Consider the following 18,194-nt stretch of genomic DNA (forward strand, 5'->3'; position numbering starts at 1 on the left):
TCAGTTCACACTGTGACAGGACAGAGCGAGAGAGTGTCAGTTCACACTGTGACAGGACAGAGCGAGAGAGTGTCACTTCACATTGTGACAGGACATGGAGAGAAGTGCCAGTTCACACTGTGACAGGACATGGAGAGAGAGTGTCATTTCACACTGTGACTGGACAGAGAGAGAGTGTCAGTTCACACTGTGACAGAACAGAGAGAGAGTGTCAGTTCACACTGTGACAGGACAGAGCGAGAGAGGGAGGGAGAGAGAGAGACAGTTCACACTGTGACTGGACAGAGAGTGCCAGTTCACACTGTGACAGGACATGGAGAGAGTGTCAGTTCACACTGTGACAGGACGAGAGAGAGTGTCAGTTCACACTGTGACAGGACAGAGAGAGAGAGGGAGGGAGAGAGAGTGTCAATTCACACTGACAGGACAGAGAGGGAGCGAGAGAGAGAGACAGTTCACACTGTGACAGGACAGAGAGAGAGAGTGCCAGTTCAAACTGTGACAGGACATGGAGAGAGAGAGAGAGAGACAGTTCACACTGTGACAGGACAGAGAGAGAGAGTGTCAGTTCAAACTGTGACAGGACAGAGAGAGAGAGAGAGTCAGTTCAAACTGTGACAGGACAGAGAGAGAGAGTGTCAGTTCAAACTGTGACAGTACGAGAGAAAGAGCCAGTTCACACTGTGACAGGACAGAGAGAGAGAGTGTCAGTTCACACTGTGACGGGACAGAGAGAGAGAGTGTCAGTTCAAACTGTGACAGGACAGAGAGAGAGAGAGTGCCAGTTCACACTGTGAAGGGACAGAGAGAGAGAGAGAGTGTTTCAAACTGTGATAGTACGAGAGAATGCCAGTTCACACTGTGACAGGACAGGACTATATGTGGACTCGTACTGGAAGAGTGGCCTACTGGGTGAAGTGCTGCCAAAAAACCAACACTGCGACACAGTTGACCGCGGGCACAATAAGGGGGTGGGGGAAGGGACAGGAGATTGTTGCTTTCATTAAGTAGGATGGTGTGAATAGAGCTGGGGTGAGCGGGAGAGAGGGTTAAGTGATTATAAGGGGATAAGGTTGTTATGTCTTGTTGCTATCCCTAGCAGCTGAAATAGTGGAAAGCCTTCTCAGAAGGGGGGAGGGGGAAGAGGTGAAGAGGAGGAGCTGGAAAGGGAGGAGAGTGTGAGGGGGAAGGGAGGAGGAGGAGGAAGGGAATGGGGGAAAGGGAGGAAGAGGAAAAGGCTATGGAGGAGGTGAATGTGGAAAGGGAGGAAGAGAATATGGAGGAAGGAGAGGTGGAGGAGGAAGAGAATATGGAGGAGGGGAAGGAGAAAATGAGAGACGGAAGGAGGAGCAAGAGAATATGGAGGAGGAGGATGGGAAAGTGGAGGAGAGGAGGGGATAAAAATTGCTGCGTTTCGGCCTTTCTCACCACAAGTCTCTCTTCCAGTTGTCGTGGCGGCTCCCACGAACCTGCAGTTCATCGATGTCACCGAGACCAAGATTACCATCATGTGGAGCACGCCGAATACCGAGATCACTGGCTACCGCATCACCATCATCCCACTCGGCGAGCCCAGTCAGCCTGCCTTCCAACTGCCCAGCTCCAGGAACAACTTTGCCGAGGTCAGCAGCCTACTGCCCGGGACCACCTACCGCTTCCAGGTGTACGCCGTGAACCGCGAGGCCGAGAGCACCCCGCTGATCGGGGAGCAAACCACCAGTAAGTGCTGAGTTAGCCGAGGCTGGCCAGACCGACGGTTGCAATTGGCCCCAGCACCCTTTTGGTTAGAGGTGGGGTGGTGGGTGGAGAGCTGAATATCACCCAAGGGGGTTCCTGCTCCTGATCGCCATTTGGGGACTTCCCTGCTGGGAAGCATACGTGCGAGACATCACACGACGACAGGATTGGGCTCGGGGGTGATGCCCCTCATGGTCGGATGCCACCTCGACAATCAATGATCCAGTCACCCTCAATGGGCACTTGAGCAAAGAGCAGCGAGAGCTGCCAGCGCCGCGGAACCATATACCAGCAAGAAAGAGAGAAGGAGGGAGGAATGAGAAAAATATATCACATTTTGATTACTTTGTCGAATCTTGCAGCGCAGAAGGAGGCCATTTGGCCCATCATGCCTGTGCCGGCTCTTTGAAAGAACTCTCCAATTAGTCCCACTCCCCTGCTCTTTCCCCATAGCCCTGTAACTTTATCCTTTTCAAGTATTTATCCAGTTCCCTTTTGTGGCTCTCGATAGATTTCGGTTAGTAAATAACTATTGTTTTGTTACAGTTGCACAAATCCCATTGGTTTTGAGCCCCTTTCGTTGATACTGATTTACGAGAGTGAGTGGACTTGCTGCCCTGGGAAGCCTGGAACTAGCAGAGACACTGGGCAGCGGCGAGCTGCATCCCCCCACCCCCCTCTCCCTGTCGGGCTGGCTCTTGTCCGCTCCGCTCCTGAGCCTAGCTGCTTCCAGCCGTTAGCTGCACTGGCAACCTAACGTATCGAAACTGCTCTGATGGAAGAGGGCAGAAGGTCATAATCCGTGGATTACCACTGGGACTGAATACAAATGTGGCGAAACTGTTTAAAGAAAGAACTTGCATTTGTATAGTGCCTTTCATGACCTCAGGACGTCCCAAAGCGCTTTACAGCCAATGAGGTACTTTTTTAAGTGTAGCCACTGTTGTAATGTAGGAAACATGGCAACCAATTTGTGCACAGCAAGCTCCCACAAACAGCAACGTGATATTGGCCAGATTAATCTGTTTTTAGTGATGTTGGTTAAGGGATAAGCCAAACATTGGCCAGGACACCGGGGAGAACTCTCCTGCTCTTCTTCAAAATAGTGTCATAAGATCTTTTACATCCACCACAGAGGGACCTTGGTTTAACGTCTCATCTGAAAGATGGCACCTCCGACAGCACAGCACTCCCTCAGTACTGCACTGAAGTGTCAGCCTGGATTTTCTGCTCCAGTCCCTGTAGTGGGACTTGAACCCACAGCATTCTGACTCAAGAGTGCTGCACTGTCGGAGGTGCCATCTTTTCGATGAGGTGTTAAACCGAGGCACCATCTGCTCTCTCAGGTGGACATAAAAGATCCCATGGCACTTTTTCAAAGATGAGCAGGGGAGTTCTCCCCAGTGTCCTGGCCAATAATTATCCCTCAACTTGCATCACAAAAACAGATTATTTGGTCATTATCACGTTGCTGTCTGTGGGAGCTTGCTGTGCCCAAATTGGCTTACGCATTTCCTACATTACAACAGTGACTACACTTGAAAAGTACTTCATCGGCTGTAAAGCATGTTGGGACGTCCTGAGGTCATGAAAGGTGCTAATTAAATGCAAGTCTGTCATTCCTACCTTCCTTCCAGACCTGGGGTCCTTATTAAGAGTTGTCTACTGCTGGGAACTTAGTCTTGTACCTGTAATCCCTTCGGGCCTTGTGCTCCTATTCAGGGTATCGCACTGTTTTGGTGATGTAATACCCAACGTGTTTTTTTGTATTTTTCAAACAGAACTCGACGCTCCAACCGACCTCGAGTTCGGAAACATCACGGAGACCACGGTGCTGGTGACCTGGACAGCGCCTCAAGCCAGAATTACCGGCTACCTCCTGACCTGGGGCCCGACAACCGACGGGCAACCCAAAACGCTCAAGCTCAAGCCGAGTGCTACCCACCACCAGCTGCAGAGGCTGCTACCCGGGACTGAGTATGTAGTCGCTCTCACTGCAAAGCAAGGCGACCTGCCAAGCCAGAGAGTCCACAGTATACTAACAACTCGTAAGTCTTCTGCTCGCTGCGATCAATTCTGAACCTTTCTCTCCCTTTGCCATCCCTACCACCGCCAACCCTCCCCATCCCACGCCCCACTCTGCCCCTGCCGACTCTTCCTGGGGCTCACCGGCAACCTCTGGTATCTCACCCAATAGGCCATTCCACCAAGGGTGGATCATCAGTGACAGCAGGCTATAGATCATCAACAACAACTTGCATTTATATAGCTACTTTAAATTTAAATATGGAGGAGGAGGTTGCGACCCCCCGCCCCAGGCTCCGCACTTACCCTGCCATCGGCCAGGAAGGCCTGATATTGGCTAACCTTGTTCCAGCCAGCTGCATCTGGACACCCGTTTGGCACCCGCAGCTCCCCAGCTCAATACACAGCCTCAAAATAGCGGACAACCCCCCCCCTCCCGCTTTACGCGGGTACGGGCGACTTTGCAGCTCGCCGCAACCCCAAAGTCAAGGTCAGCCCTGGTGTGCAGAGGTGTGTCAGTCTGCTGGAGGTGGTTCTGTCAAGCGGATAGATTATGTTTGGAAAATCAGTGCAGACAGGCCCCTTTTACTTGGGTTGGGGGCTGAGGGGAGTGTTGCTGGGGTGATGGGGAGGGGCCTGAGCAAACTCCTCCCCTTCAGTTACTCTCTTTGATCAGCTGATCCTTGTCCAAGTGCTCAGTCACTCTCTGTCTTTGTTGATAGATTCCACTTACTTCCCCACAACTGATAAACTGATGGGCCTGGAGTACTGTGCAATTTTACAGTTTTGCAAAGGTACCATCCCTGAATCTAGAGAACTTTGGATAATTATGATTAATGCACTGGCAATTTTTTCACCTGTTATTTTTAATTCCCTGGGGTGGAAACCATCAGGTCGTGAAGGTTTGTCCATTTTAAGTTCTATTATTTTTCTCCATTACCATTTAAAAAAAAAAAAAAAAAATCCACTAATTTCTTCCCCTTGACTTATTTTCAGGTTCTCATGTTGCCCTCTTCCTCCACTTATTATCTATTACACAAGTAAGTTATTAGCTGTCAGTTTTAGCCGAGTCTTTACGTACAAAGTTGGCCAACCCAAAAGTAATGGCTGGGTGGGGGGGGGTCATGACCCCTTCCTTCCCCCCCCCCCCCATTGGCTCCGCCAACGCATGGTTTTTAGAACAAGGTCACCAAGAGATGCTGTGGCTAACGGCCAATTGCAAGCACTGGTCCCTTTCTACTTTATTGGCCTTTGTTTTGGCCGCACCAGTTTGGCGAATGAGCCAGTAAACAAATCTGGTTTCTTCCACAGTCCAAATTTTTGCAAAAGTTTGTGCCAAGATCCAATTTGTCTGGCTTGGAAATGGAGCTATCGAATTGGGAGATTTATCAACCCAGCACCACCCCACCCAAAAAAAAAAACTCTGATTAAAGCCCATCAAAATTGTTTTTAATTTGTTCTTTTTGCACATTGTAGTGGAGGCTATGGGCCCAGTACCTAACTTTAACACTGAGGTGACTGAGACAGCTATCATAATCACCTGGACGCCCATGCCCAGGATATCGTTCAAGGTAAGAGCATTTATTGTATGTTCAGCATGAAGAACTTGAAAGGATGGTACCGGAAAGATAGAAGCAAAATTTTTTTCCAGTATTTGAGGGGTCAAGAACGAGGGGCATAATTACAAGATTATATGTAAGATTTAGAACACAGGGCAGGAGAAACTTCTTCAGCCTCAACCATGGCTCAGTGGGCAGCACTCTCACTTCCGAGTCAGAAGGTTGTGGGTTCAAATCCCCAGTCCAGAGACTTGAGCACAAAATCTAGGCTGACACTCCAGTGCAATGCTAAGGGAGCGCTGCAGTGTTGGAGGTGCCGTCTTTCGGATGAGACATTAAACCAAAACCCCGTCTGCTCTCTCGGGTGGACGTAAAAAATCCCATGGCACTATTTTGAAGAAGAGCAGGGGAGTTCTCCCCGGTGTCCTGGCCAGTATTTAGCCCCCAACCAACATCACTAACAACAGATTATCTGGTCATTATCACAGTGTTTGTGGGATCTTGCTCTGTGCAAATTGGCTGTCATGTTTCCTACATTAGAATAAAATTGCAGTTCAAAAGTATTTCATTGGATGTAAAGCGCTTTGGGACATCCTGAGCTTATGAGAGACGTTACAGTACTGTATATAAATATAAGTTTTTTTTAAAACACAACGTAAAACCCAGAAATGCAAGTTTTTGGATGTGTGGTTGTGAATTGTGCAATTTTTGAGAGTCGGTGTCAGGGGGAGGAGGGGGGTGGAAATTGGACTTTGTTTTTATGAGGAGCGAGGAGTATTGCTAGAGTATAAATGGGAGAAACTCTGTTTCCACTGGCTGGAGGTCGGTAACCAGAGGACACGGATTTAATATAATGGACAAAAAATCCAAGGGGAAGATGAGGATAATTTTTTTTTATGCAGCGAGTCGTTATGATCTGGAATGCACTGCCTGAAAGGGTGGTGGAAGCCGATACAAAGTAACTTTTAAAAGGGAATTGGATAAATAGTTAAAAAGGAGACATTTGCAGGGCTATGGGGAAAGAGCAGGGGAGTGGGATTAGTTGGATAGCCCTTTCAAAGAGCCGGCACAGGGACAATGGGCCGAATGGCCTCCTGTATGCTGTAGGAATCTGATTCTCTTTCACCACGCCATTTTATTAGGTCGGAGTCAGGCCCTCCCAGGGCGGAGAAGTCCCTCGAGAAGTGACCACCGGCTCCGGGAACATCATCATCTCCAGCCTAACCCCCGGCACAGAGTACACCATTTCCATTACACTGCTGGTGAATGACCAGGAACGGGACAGTCCCATCACCAAGAACGTCATCACCGGTGAGTCTCTCACCAACTGCAGTCTCTCAAAAAAGGGAGTTTTCGACCTGTCGCCCAGCGAGGAATGTACGATGATTATATGCTGATGGCCTCGTCCCTCCCAACTCTGTAACCTCCTCCTGCCCTACAACCCTCCGAGATGTCTGCTGTCATCAGTTGTGGCCTCTTGTGCATCCCCGATTTCCTTCTCTCCACCGTACCTTCAACCATCTAGGCCCTAAGCTCTGGAGTTCCCTCCCATACATAACCTCTCCGCATTGCTCCCTCTCTCTCCTCCTTTAAGACACTCCTTGTTCAGAGATTTAGGTGTCCTCATACAGGAAACACAGAAAGTTCGCATGGAGGTACAGCAAGCAATTAGGAAGGCAAATGGCACGTTGGCCATTACTGTAAGGGGGTTGGAGTACAAGAGTGAGGAAGTCTTACAATTGTACAAGGCTTTGGTGTACTGTGCACAGTTTTTGTCTCCTTATCTGAGAACGGACTTGCATGCCTTAGAGGCGGTGCAACGAAGGTTCACTAGATTGATCCCTGGGATGTGAGGGTTGTCCTATGATGAGAGATTGTGTAGAGTGGGCCTATACTCTCTGGAGTTTAGAAGAATGAGAATCTCTTTGAAACATGTAAGATTCTGAGGGGGATTGACAGGGTAGATGCTGAGAGGTTGTTTCCCCTGACTGGAGTGTCTAGAACTAGGGGGCATAGTCTCAGGATAAGGGGTTGGCCATTTAAGACTGAGATGAGGAGGAACTTCTTCACTCAGAGGGTTGTGAATCTTTGGAATTCTCTACCCCAGAGGGCTGTGGAAGCTGAGTCTTTGAGTATATTCAAGGCTGAGATCGATAGATTTTTGGATACTAAGGGAATCAAGGGATATGGAGATCGGGCGGGAAAATGGAGTTGAGGTCGAAGATCAGCCATGATCTTATTGAATGGTGGAGCAGACTCAAAGGGCCGTATGCCCTACTCCTGCTCCTATTTCTTATGTTCTTAAAGTCTACGAAGCTTTTGGTCACCTGTTTCTTTACGTGGCTCGGTGTCAAATTTTGTCCGATAACGTTCCTGTAAAGCGCCTTGGGACATTTTACTACGTTAAATGCATTATATAAACGCAAGTTGTCGCATTATCGGACCTTCAAGCAGCCAGTAACTGCTTGCGTTCGCGTTTTGCGGTAATTTTGTGTCACGAAACTGGTTTTGCCGTCGTGGGCAGGTGTCTCTCCTGATTTTCATGTCTATTAACCTCAGTGGAAACAGAAATCAGGAAATTATAATGGGGAGAGATGTATTACGGGTCCCTTTTACACTATCAGCCAAAGGCCAAATTAGCCCTCCCCCCACCCCCACCCCCAACTCAGTGAGTTTATTGTAATTGTGTAAAGTGATGAACACTGCAGAGCTCAGCAGGGTTGGGCTGCCACTATGAATCAGCCCTTAAATGGGACATTAAATGGATTGAGTCAACTGCACTGATCTTACTATGGCCAAGCGCTCTGACAACGCTGCCAGTACCAGTACTAGCAGTGGCAATGGCACGAGCGCATGGTATCATAGAATGATATAGCACAGAAGGAGGTCATTCGGCCCATTGTGCCTGTGCCGGCGCTTGTATTGCCTTGTTTAGGACTAGTCTGTTGTCTTGCTCTTGCCCACCCGCTGCCCTCCCAAACCCTAATCTTTCCTTCCCTCCCTCCCTCCCGATTGCAGAGCTCCAACACCCTCTCCCTCCCCCAAGCCCTGATCTTTCTCGATTACCTGGAATATCTCCTTACGTGGCTCGGTGTCAATTTTTGTTTGATAACGCTCCCGTGAAGCACCTTGGGACGTTTTCCCACGTTAAAGGCGCTATATAAATGCAGGTTGTTGTTGTAATTGGCATTGTGTGAACTCTCTTCTTGTGCCTACGTAGAACTCTCCCCACCCACCGACCTGGAAGTCCAATCCCATCCCGACACCGGGGAACTGACGGTGACTTGGCAAGAGGGAACCTCACCAGGTAAAGGCCAACAAAGATTTGGGTGTTTGTATTGTTTTTGACTGGGTGGGGGTGGGGGGGGGGCTGCGGGTGGCTTTCGCTTAGGAATCTAACATGCATTTCTGTCATTCAACACTGGAGCCAGAATGTCTGAAGCCTCCTAAATGATCTCCCCACCTAACAACAAAGTCGGGGTTCTGATCTTCAGTGCGACCTGTACTTGACTGGAGCATTTCAGTCATGCCATTGGCTCCTTAAAGGGACACACACCTTCCCCTTAGTAGTGGAATAATACTCTGGCATCATGTATCTGCCATTTTCCTACAGACTCAGCCTTGGACCAAGCAGCGCCATGCTCATTAATATATCAGCACACACTAATCATGCTTCTAAATGAAGGTTATGTTGCACTATTATGTCACACCATTTCCCATCACGCAGGGTATTGGGTTTAAGCTGGTGAAGTTTAAATAGTCTACATATTGGCCCACTGTTGCTTACCGTTTCAGTCCTCCCAGCTTCCCATTTTCCTGTCCAACAAGTAGGGATGAAGAGGGTGGTGTTACACCGCAGAATGCCACCTTCTTCATGTGGTTTCCTCCTGGCACAATCACTGTCTACTATCCAATGCCAGCCTGAGGCCCTGGCCAGACCCTTTCTCCAACCCCCCCCCCCCCCCCCCCCCACCCCAACCTCCGCGCCCACTACTTGCCATTAGCTTCCCTGTGGACCTGCGACTTGCCATCCTAAAGTTAGATTGTGGCCTTGATCCCTCCCTCCATCTAGGACCCCCTCCCCCCATGGTCAAATTAGTCCACTGACCGGCGCCAATAGGTGCACCAGCAGAAAATGGTAGCTTTTCACCCTCGAGTTGACTTTCCCACCCTGTCATGTAACGGCTACCATTGTGTTCTCCCAAAAGGGTCTTCCTGGATGAGTATTCCAGAGAATGTGTTCAAATCCCACTAGGGCAGTTTGAGAATTTGAATTCAGTTTAAAAAAATAAAAAAATAAAAAATAAAACTGGTACAAATAAAAGTGATCATGAAGTTGTCAGATTGTTGTAAAAATCCAGCTGGTTGACTAACGTCCTTCAGGGAAGGACATCTTACCTGCTCTGGTCTATATCTGACTCCAGTCCCACACCAACGTGGTTGACTCTTAACTGCCCTCAGTTGTATCAATCCACTACAATAACACATGGACTGCAGCGGTTCAAGGTGTAACTGCAGTCTAGCCGTATTTCAGAAGTGCCCAGTGCGATTTTTAATACCAGTGTGGGTCCTCCCCTCTGGTCCATATTCTCCCAGCGTTCGATATATTGCCAGGTGAGACACAGCTTCGTACAGGTGTCGGAGCACGGAGCTGCACTATTAATTGCAACTCGGCCTACAATAATACCAGGGCCTATCACATGCCGGCCGATAACAGCCTCATATCAGGAGCCAAACACTTCAAAACTCCCGCTTCCTGCAGACATCCCTTTTTACTTTCGTTTGCACACTCAGTTGTATTTTGAAACCCCCCCTTCTCCACCTCCTGCACAATGTGAGGGCAGTCGGGTGACCAAAGCCTGTAAGCCCATGTTTCTCCACTTCTGCAGCACTTTATATACACTGAACGGATTGTGCTTCCATTTTGACTGCGATGATTTTTTGTGTGTGTGTTTGCCATTCAGATATCACTGGCTACCGGGTGACCTGTGCGCCGAGAGAAGGCCAACAGGGTAACCTGCTGGAGGAGTTCGTCGAACCCGGACAGACTTCCTGGACCCTGGAGAACCTGAGTCCCGGCATCGAATACAACGTCAGCGTTTACACCCTCAAGAACGGCATGGAAAGCCGTCCGGTATCCACGGTGATAACCCAAGGTAATTGAGAGCAGCCGCGGCGGCCATGGCGGTTCGGCAGCCATGACGGTTATTGAGGTTTTTTTTCATCGTAGGCGTGAGGACTGAGACTGGGACACGCCGAGATCCTGAGCAGGGAGCCCTTAACTTAGCTTCTGAACCATCGCACTTGCTTTCTTTCAACACCATATTTGAAGCACGTTATTTTCATGCTTAAAATGCAGACGCCACACCACAAAATGGCTTCCATTGAGAGCTGTGCTTTTATTTGCTTCAGTTTAAAAAAAATCCATTGCAGCGTGCTCTGCCTTTCACTAACTTTGATCATTCAGTAATTGAAAGCTTTCCATTACTGTTTGTAAAGGTGATATGAAAAAGGTTCTAAATTTATATCGGTATATCAAACAGGGGATTATCAAACAGGGGATTTATGTTTAGAGGCCATCAGGAGCTCAGTTGGAAAAGGCAAGCATATTAACCAAAGCCATAACAACAACAACTTGTATTTATATAGTGTCCTTAACGTAGTAAAATGTCCCAAGGCGCTGCACAGGAGTATTTTTTAAGACAAAAAATTTGACATAAGGATAAATTAGGGCAGGTGACCAAAAACTTGGTCAAAGAGGTAGGTTTTAAGGAGCGTCTTAAAGTTAAAGGAGGAAAGAGAGGTAGTGAGGTGGAGAGGTTTAGGCAGGGAATTCCAGAGCTTAGGGCCGAGGCAACAGAAGGCACGGCCACCAATGGTTGAGCGATTATAATCAGGGATCCTCAAGAGGGCAGAATTAGAGGAGCGCAGATATCTCTGGGTGGGGTGGGGGGCAGTGGGGGGGTTGTGGGGCTGAAGGAGATTATTATAGAGATATATAAGAAGGGGCGAGGCCATGGAGGGATTTGAAAACAAGGATGAGAATTTTGAAATCAAGGCGCTGCTTAACCGGGAGCCAATGTAGGTCAGCGAGCACAGGGGTGATGGGTGAACGGGACTTGGTGCGAGTTAGGACACGGGCAGCTGAGTTTTGGATGACCTCAAGTTTACATAGGGTGGAATGTGGGAGGCCAGCTAGGAGTGCATTGGAATAGTCAAGTCTAGAGGTAACAAAGGCATGGATGAGGGTTTCAGCAGCAGATGAGCTGAGGCAAGAGACGGAGAAGGGCGATGTTATGGAGGTGGAAATAGGCAGTCTTTGTTATGCTGCGGATATGTGGTCGGAAGCTCATTTCAGGGTCAAATATGACACCAAGGTTGCGAACAGTGTGGTTCAGCCTCAGACAGATGTTAGGGAGAGGGATGGAGTCAGTGGCTAGGGAATGGAGTTTGTGGTGGGGACCGAAAACAATGGCTTCGATCTTCCCAATATTTAATTGGAGAAAATTTTTGCTCATCCAGAACTGCATGTCGGACAAGCAGTGTGACAATTTAGACACCGTGGAGGGATCGAGAGAAGAGGTAGTGAGGTAGAGCTGGGTGTCGTCAGCATGCATGTGGAAACTTTTGCTGTGTTTTCGTATTATGTCGCCAAGGGGCAGCATGTAGATGAGAAATTGGGGGACCCCAGAGGTAACGATGCGGGAGCAGGAAGAGAAGCCGTTGCAGGTGATTCTCTGGTTATGATTAGATAGATAAGAATGGAACTGGCCGGAAAAGGCCCCGGACTTGATTTCGGGGTCTGTGCTGGGTCAGGTGCCCTCGGCTGTCAGAGCACTGTAGTTAATGCCAGTGGCCCACAGGGGAATTGAGAGGCAAAACGGCCAGGGTTTCCCGCTCCTCCTCCGCTGCCTGGCCACTCTTGCTCTCGGGCATTGGCTTGAGGTGGGGTGTGTGGGGGTTGCTGGGGGAGAGGGGGCAGGGTCTGGGTGGGAGGAACAAAATGGCGCCTCATACCCGCGGTGCCAAGAACGGCTTCTTTGGGCAAGACAGCCGGCACTGGTTGGAGCCACACCCCAGATTAAGGCCTTCAGAAGAAGGGGGAAGTGGAAAAATTCTAAATTTATTAACATGAAAATTAATATCTCTTAATTAATATGAAAACCTCGCACTGTTAGATAGCACGCGTCATAATGAGGGCTTATATTTCACCTGCATAACAATTAGGAGGGGGATCCCATTGCATATCACCTTTCGAATGCTTGCGACTTTTGCAGTTAAATCATCTTTTAAAAACAAAATCATGCTGTTCCATTTTTAGTTTTTTTTGCACCTTTTAACGCTTCCTTGTTGCCGTTTAACTGACCAGAAATCCCCCAACTCACTGACCTCACCTTCGTTGATGTAAGCGACACGACCATCGGCCTGAGATGGACGCCGCTTAACTATTCGGCCATTACTGGCTACCGCATCACTGTCATAGCGGCGGGGGAGTCCGTTCCCATTTTCGAAGACTTTGTGAGCACGTCGACTGGATACTATACCGTGCAAGGCCTGGAGCCCGGGATAGATTACGACATCAGTGTTATCACCCTGATAGAGGGTGGCGAGAGTGTCGCGACCACTCGAAAGCAGCAAACCGGTGAATTTTTTCAGCTCGTTTTTTTTCTCCTTGCTCTGATACCTCCCCCACCCACAGCTTACATGCTGTCGCGGAAGTCGGTGGCCTGTCTCTCCTCTCCTCTCCACGAGCTCTCGCCAACTGAATGCGTGTAGCACTGGGGTGCTTTCTCTCTCTCTCTCTTTCTCTCTTTCTCTCTCTCTCTCTCTCCCAACCCCATCCCCCCTACCCCGGGTGTGCATGAGATCAGTTTGTGCCTGTGATTGACGTCAATGGGTAATGCATGCTGGGAGTTGCGTCCGTGATGGTGGTCCAGACCGAGGGGGCATAACCTTCAACTCCGAGCCAGGCCGTTCAGGGGTGATGTCAGGAAGCACTTCTTCACACACAGGGTAGTGGAAATCTGCAACTCTCTCCCTCAAAAAGCTGTTAAGGCTGGGGGGTCAATTGAAAATTTCAAAACTGGGATTGATAGATTTTTGTTGGGTAAGGGTATTAATGGATACGGAACCAAGGTAGGTAAATGGAGTTAAGATACAGATCAGACATGATCTAATTGAATGGCGGAACAGGTTCGAGGGGCTGAATGGCCTCCTCATGTCCCTATGTTCCCTTTTAATTGAAAGGGGTTAAAAATCTAATCTCCGGATCTATAGAAACATGAGCATTAAGCTCCCTTCCCCAGGTGACTCCCTAGGTGTCAACCGTGGCTCCGTTTGTAGCCCTCTCGCCTCTGAGTCAGAAAGTTGTGGATTCAAGTCCCACGCCAGAACAAAATCGAGCGCTGCACTGTCGGAGGTGCCGTCTTTCAGATGAGACTTTAAAACCGAGGCCACTCGTCTGCCCTCTCAGGTAGATGTAAAAGATCCCACGGCACTATTCAAAGAAGAGTAGAGGCCTTCTCCCCGGTGTCCTGGACAGTATTTATCCCTTAACCAACATCATTAACAAAAAGAAGATTGTCTGGTCATTGCTGTTTGTGGGAGCTTGCTGTGCATAAATTGGTTGTTGTGTTTCCTACATTACAACAGTGAATACACTTCAAAAAAGTACTTCATTGGCTGTAAAACGCTTTGAGACATCCTGAGGTGGTTAAAGGTGCTGTACAAATATGCAAGTTCTTTGCCCATCGTCTTAATACAGTCAGGTAAATTGGAACGAGTTTGACCGCTTGCAAGTGAAGAAGTCTGAAGTGGGGGAGATTCCAGTCTTCCAGAACACACTGTGCTAAATCTTGTCTTCCCTGATTATCCAGCAATCCCAGACCTGGTTAACCTGGGATGGGAGGAGGGGTCCCACTTAATGGAAATAGGAGTGGGGTCTTGAACTGGCGAATGCACAGTGGCCGAGAGATTGGGCGTGATTTCTAGCTCCTTTCTGTGAAGATGTGGCTCCGTAGGGGATACTTAGCATTGAAACATCCCGTGCCCCCATCTTGAGACCTGACACCTGGATGTCACTGCCCCCTTTCCAGCCTGAATTACAGGGAAGGGTCAAAGGTAAACATGCCGGGTGTTTGGAAGTGTGTGTATGTGTGTGCATGCAAACCCGACGGTCCTACCTCACATACATGGGGCACGTGTCTGTGGCTCCACCCGTCGGCCCACACCAAGATCTCTCCGTGACGCCTTTCTGTTTCCTCCTAGCGGTCCCATCTCCCACCAACCTGCGCTTCACCCACGTGGGCGCGGACACCATGAGAGTCAGCTGGTCGGCGCCCGCCTCCATCGACCTCAGCAACTTCCTCGTGCGCTACAGCCCAGTGGGAGACGAGGAGGGGACCACCGTCCTGACCATCGCACCTTCCAGCAGCATGGTCGTACTGACTGGTGAGGGCCGAGAAGAGTAATGTGCAAGTGTGTGTGTCAGTGTGCTTGCGTGTGTGTATGGATGGATATATATACATGCGTGTGTGTGTATACGCAGCACGTGCGTATGCTTGCATGTTATTGTGCGTGTGCGAGCATGTGTGTGCATATATATGTGCGTCCATGTGTGTATTTGTGTGCACGTGTGTGTTGTTGAGTTTAAACCTTTTGTCAATGTTATTCTTCAATGGACAATGAGGTAAAGCCTCGCACTGGGACACGGGTCGATGTGACCGATCTTTCATGCTAGGCCTCGCCCTGGCCCTGCAGTGTAGTGAGTTCAGCAGCTCACGTTGTCAATGATCTCGCCTCCTGACAACCAGCAGGTTACCCCGACCAGGATCTTCAAAGTTCCCCGATCGTTTCCAGGGGAACGCGACAAAGAACCAAATGCGAAAAGGCCGTTCAGCCCATCAATCTCGCTCCTACCACAGGCCTTGCCGTGGACTCGACCCAATCGATGAATCTCCTGAGGGAAGCGCTCCGTCCCGAGATCGCCATATTCAATCCGGGCCTGCAGCTCGTCACCGACGCCACAGGCCTGCCCCTCCAGCCAGGCCCAGAGGCACCGGGACGCACCATGTCCACTGGCGCAGTGGATCAGCTCAGCCCATCCCTTTAACTTCCCACTCCAGCTGCCTGATCAAGCAGTTCCTTAGCATGGCGTTGGCTCCCTTTGCTTGGGAAGCTGTTCCACGTGTGCCCCCACTACTCCGTGAGTGAGACACTAATCTTTAGTGCTTGGGGGTTTGATCCAACCACCTGCTGATCTCGGCCCATGCCCACAACAGTTGGCCTCAGCATCCCTTAAGCTCGAGTATGGGTGGGTGGGGGGGAGGAATATGTGACCCTGGTTGAACCATCCACATGAGTGGATTTGGGTTGAAGATAAGATTGGGCTGCATACTGTGGTCAAATAGTCAGCCAACACTTTCTACGCTCCACGTGCGGGAAGGACACTTGGGCGGGGGGGGGGGGGGGGTGGGAGGGGTAGTTTGCCATGGAATGGTGTTATGCCCTAATATACAGTAAGCAGGTTCCCTTTGGGAGAGGAGAAGGCCAGATCTCACTGTCAGCACTTAGCACTCCCTCTCTCCCCAGGGACACCGAGCGAGCTGTTTCCCGATTTTATATAGAACGGAACTACTCCGGCTGGTTTTCTTGTTTGGGAGGTGAGAGGGGCCTACATTTTGATCTAATCTAAAGGCATTGACTGTCCCTCAGGGCTCCAGCCTGGTACTGAATACCTGGTGCAGGTCTACTGCGTGATCGATGCGAGGGAGAGCACTCCACTGAGTGGAACCCAACGAACAGGTAACCGGCAACTTGTGGCCTTAACGGAGCTGGGGGGGCACACGGCCCTCGGTGTGTGACGGGAGTTCGTGCCAACATTGCGTTTCTACAGCATCTCGCCTCCACATTCTCGGAGCAACCAATTCATCGCTGGGGGGAGTGGGGGGAGGTGGAGCGAATAGGACAAGTTTTAACCCTACCCGCCCGATTCCCGCAGTTACAAAGCAAGCAGGATGCTTCCCCCTCTGCTTGGGGCTCAAGGGCCCTTTCCCGTTTTAATCGACATTCGGATGAGGCGCACCCCTAAAGCGGGAGGGGGCCCAGTTAACGCCAGCTGGAGTGCATGGTGTAACCATCCGTGCTTCTAACAGGTTCTTTTTTAAAATTAATTCACGGGATGCGGGCGCAACTGGCAAGGCCAGCATTTATTGCCCATCCCTAATTGTCCTTGAGAGGGTGGTGAGCCCCCTTCTTAAACCGCTGCAGTCCATATGTTGAAGGTATTATTAGAGTTTCTTGGAACCGTTTTATCCAACTGAGTGGCTTGCCTGGCCATCTCGGAGGGCAGTTAAGAGTCAACCACATTGCTGTGGGTCTGGAGTCACAAATAGGCCAGACCGGGTAAGGACAGCAGATTTCCTTCCCTAAAGGACATTAGTGAACCAGATGGGTTTTTACAACAATCCAATAGTTTCATGGTCACCATTACTGATACTAGCTTTTTATTCCAGATTTATTTCATTAACTGAATTTAAATTCCCCAGCTGCCGTGGTGGGATTTGAACTCATGTCTCCGGATCATCAGTCCTGCCCTCTGGATTACTAGTCCAGTAACATCACCGCTATGCTACCGTTCCCCCAGAGTTGGACAAAACTAACAGCTGGCCAAAGAATAAATCCGTCTAATATTTCATAACGAGACGCTAAAGTTAGGATTCCACACTCTTCCCCAACCTACACAGCCAGACGCACGCAGCAGGGGTGGGCTCGGGCACCAGTCGGGCGGGGGCCAAACCTCCGCAGACTCCTCCCCTCCCTCTACCTCCTAATGGAGCGATTCCCGCAGGACCCAATCACACCACATCCCACACACCAAGTGTGCAGCCTCCCTCCCTCCCCGCAGGCAGCATATATTGAAGGCACCGCACTTCAGGAAGGATTTATTTTCCTTGGAGGGTATGCAGTGTAGATTCACCAGAATGATACAGGGGCTAAAAGGGTTAAGTTATGAGGAGAGCTTGCATAAACTAGGCTTGCATTCCCTTGAGTATTAAAGGTTAATGGGTGATCGTATTGAGATGTTTCAGATGATTAAAGAAGTTGAGAGAGAGAAATTATTTCCTCTGGTGGGGGAGTCCCGAACAAGGGGACATACCTTAAAATTAGAGCTAGGCCGTTCAGGGGTGATGTCAGGAAACGCTTCTTCACACAAAGGGTAGTGGAAATCTGCAACTCTCTACCCCCAAACAGCTGCTGAGGCTGGGGTCAATTGTAAATGTTAAAACTGCGATTGATAGATTTTTGTTAGATAAGGGTATTGAGGGATGTGGAACCAAGGTGGGTAAATGGAGTTACGATACAGATCATAGAATCCTAGAATGGTTACAGCACAGAAGGAGGCCATTTGGCCCGTCGAGACCGTGCCAGCTCTCTGCAAGAGCACTCCAGCTAGTCCCACTCCCCCGCCCTTTCCCTGTAGCCCTGCAATTTTTTTTCCTTCAGGTACTTATCCCACTCCTTTTTGAAAGCCACAATTGAATCTGCCTCCACCACCCTTTCAGGCAGTGCATTCCAGATCCTAACCACTTGCTGTGTATAAAAGTTTATCCTCATGTCGTCTTTGGTTTTTCTGCCACTCACCTTAAATCTGTGGCCTCTGGTTCTCGACCCTTCCACCAATGGGAACAGTTTCTCTCTACCTACTCTGTCTAGACCCCTCATGATTTTGAACACCTCTATCAAAACTCCTCTCAACCTTCTCTGCTCTAAGGCGAACAGCCTCAGCTTCTCCAGTCTATCCACGTAACTGAAGTCCCTCAGCCCTAGAATCATTCTTGTAAATCTTTTCTGAACCCTCTCTAAGGCTTTCAC

General features: G+C 49.5%; 1 protein-coding gene across 9 annotated transcripts in view; it reads left to right on the forward strand.

Moving 5' to 3' along the window:
- The window catches only part of LOC147119974 (fibronectin-like), a 120,357-nt gene that overhangs the window by 48,152 nt on the left and 54,011 nt on the right, over positions 1–18,194 (forward strand). For 5 of the 9 annotated variants that reach the window (XM_085985433.1, XM_085985434.1, XM_085985432.1 and 2 more), the window contains exons 19-27: positions 1,447–1,719; positions 3,519–3,785; positions 5,239–5,333; positions 6,464–6,632; positions 8,542–8,628; positions 10,286–10,477; positions 12,691–12,963; positions 14,589–14,771; positions 16,035–16,124. In XM_085985433.1, coding sequence (XP_085841559.1) covers positions 1,447–1,719; positions 3,519–3,785; positions 5,239–5,333; positions 6,464–6,632; positions 8,542–8,628; positions 10,286–10,477; positions 12,691–12,963; positions 14,589–14,771; positions 16,035–16,124 — 1,629 coding nt within the window. The remainder of the gene's footprint in view (positions 1–1,446; positions 1,720–3,518; positions 3,786–5,238; positions 5,334–6,463; positions 6,633–8,541; positions 8,629–10,285; positions 10,478–12,690; positions 12,964–14,588; positions 14,772–16,034; positions 16,125–18,194) is intronic. The other 4 variants (XM_085985436.1, XM_085985439.1, XM_085985440.1 and 1 more) reach the window with 1 other exon arrangement.

Source organism: Somniosus microcephalus, chromosome 4 (assembly GCF_052327205.1).
Source record: "Somniosus microcephalus isolate GS21.2 chromosome 4, FLI_Smic_1.0, whole genome shotgun sequence".
In the NCBI taxonomy this organism is placed as follows: domain Eukaryota; kingdom Metazoa; phylum Chordata; class Chondrichthyes; order Squaliformes; family Somniosidae; genus Somniosus; species Somniosus microcephalus.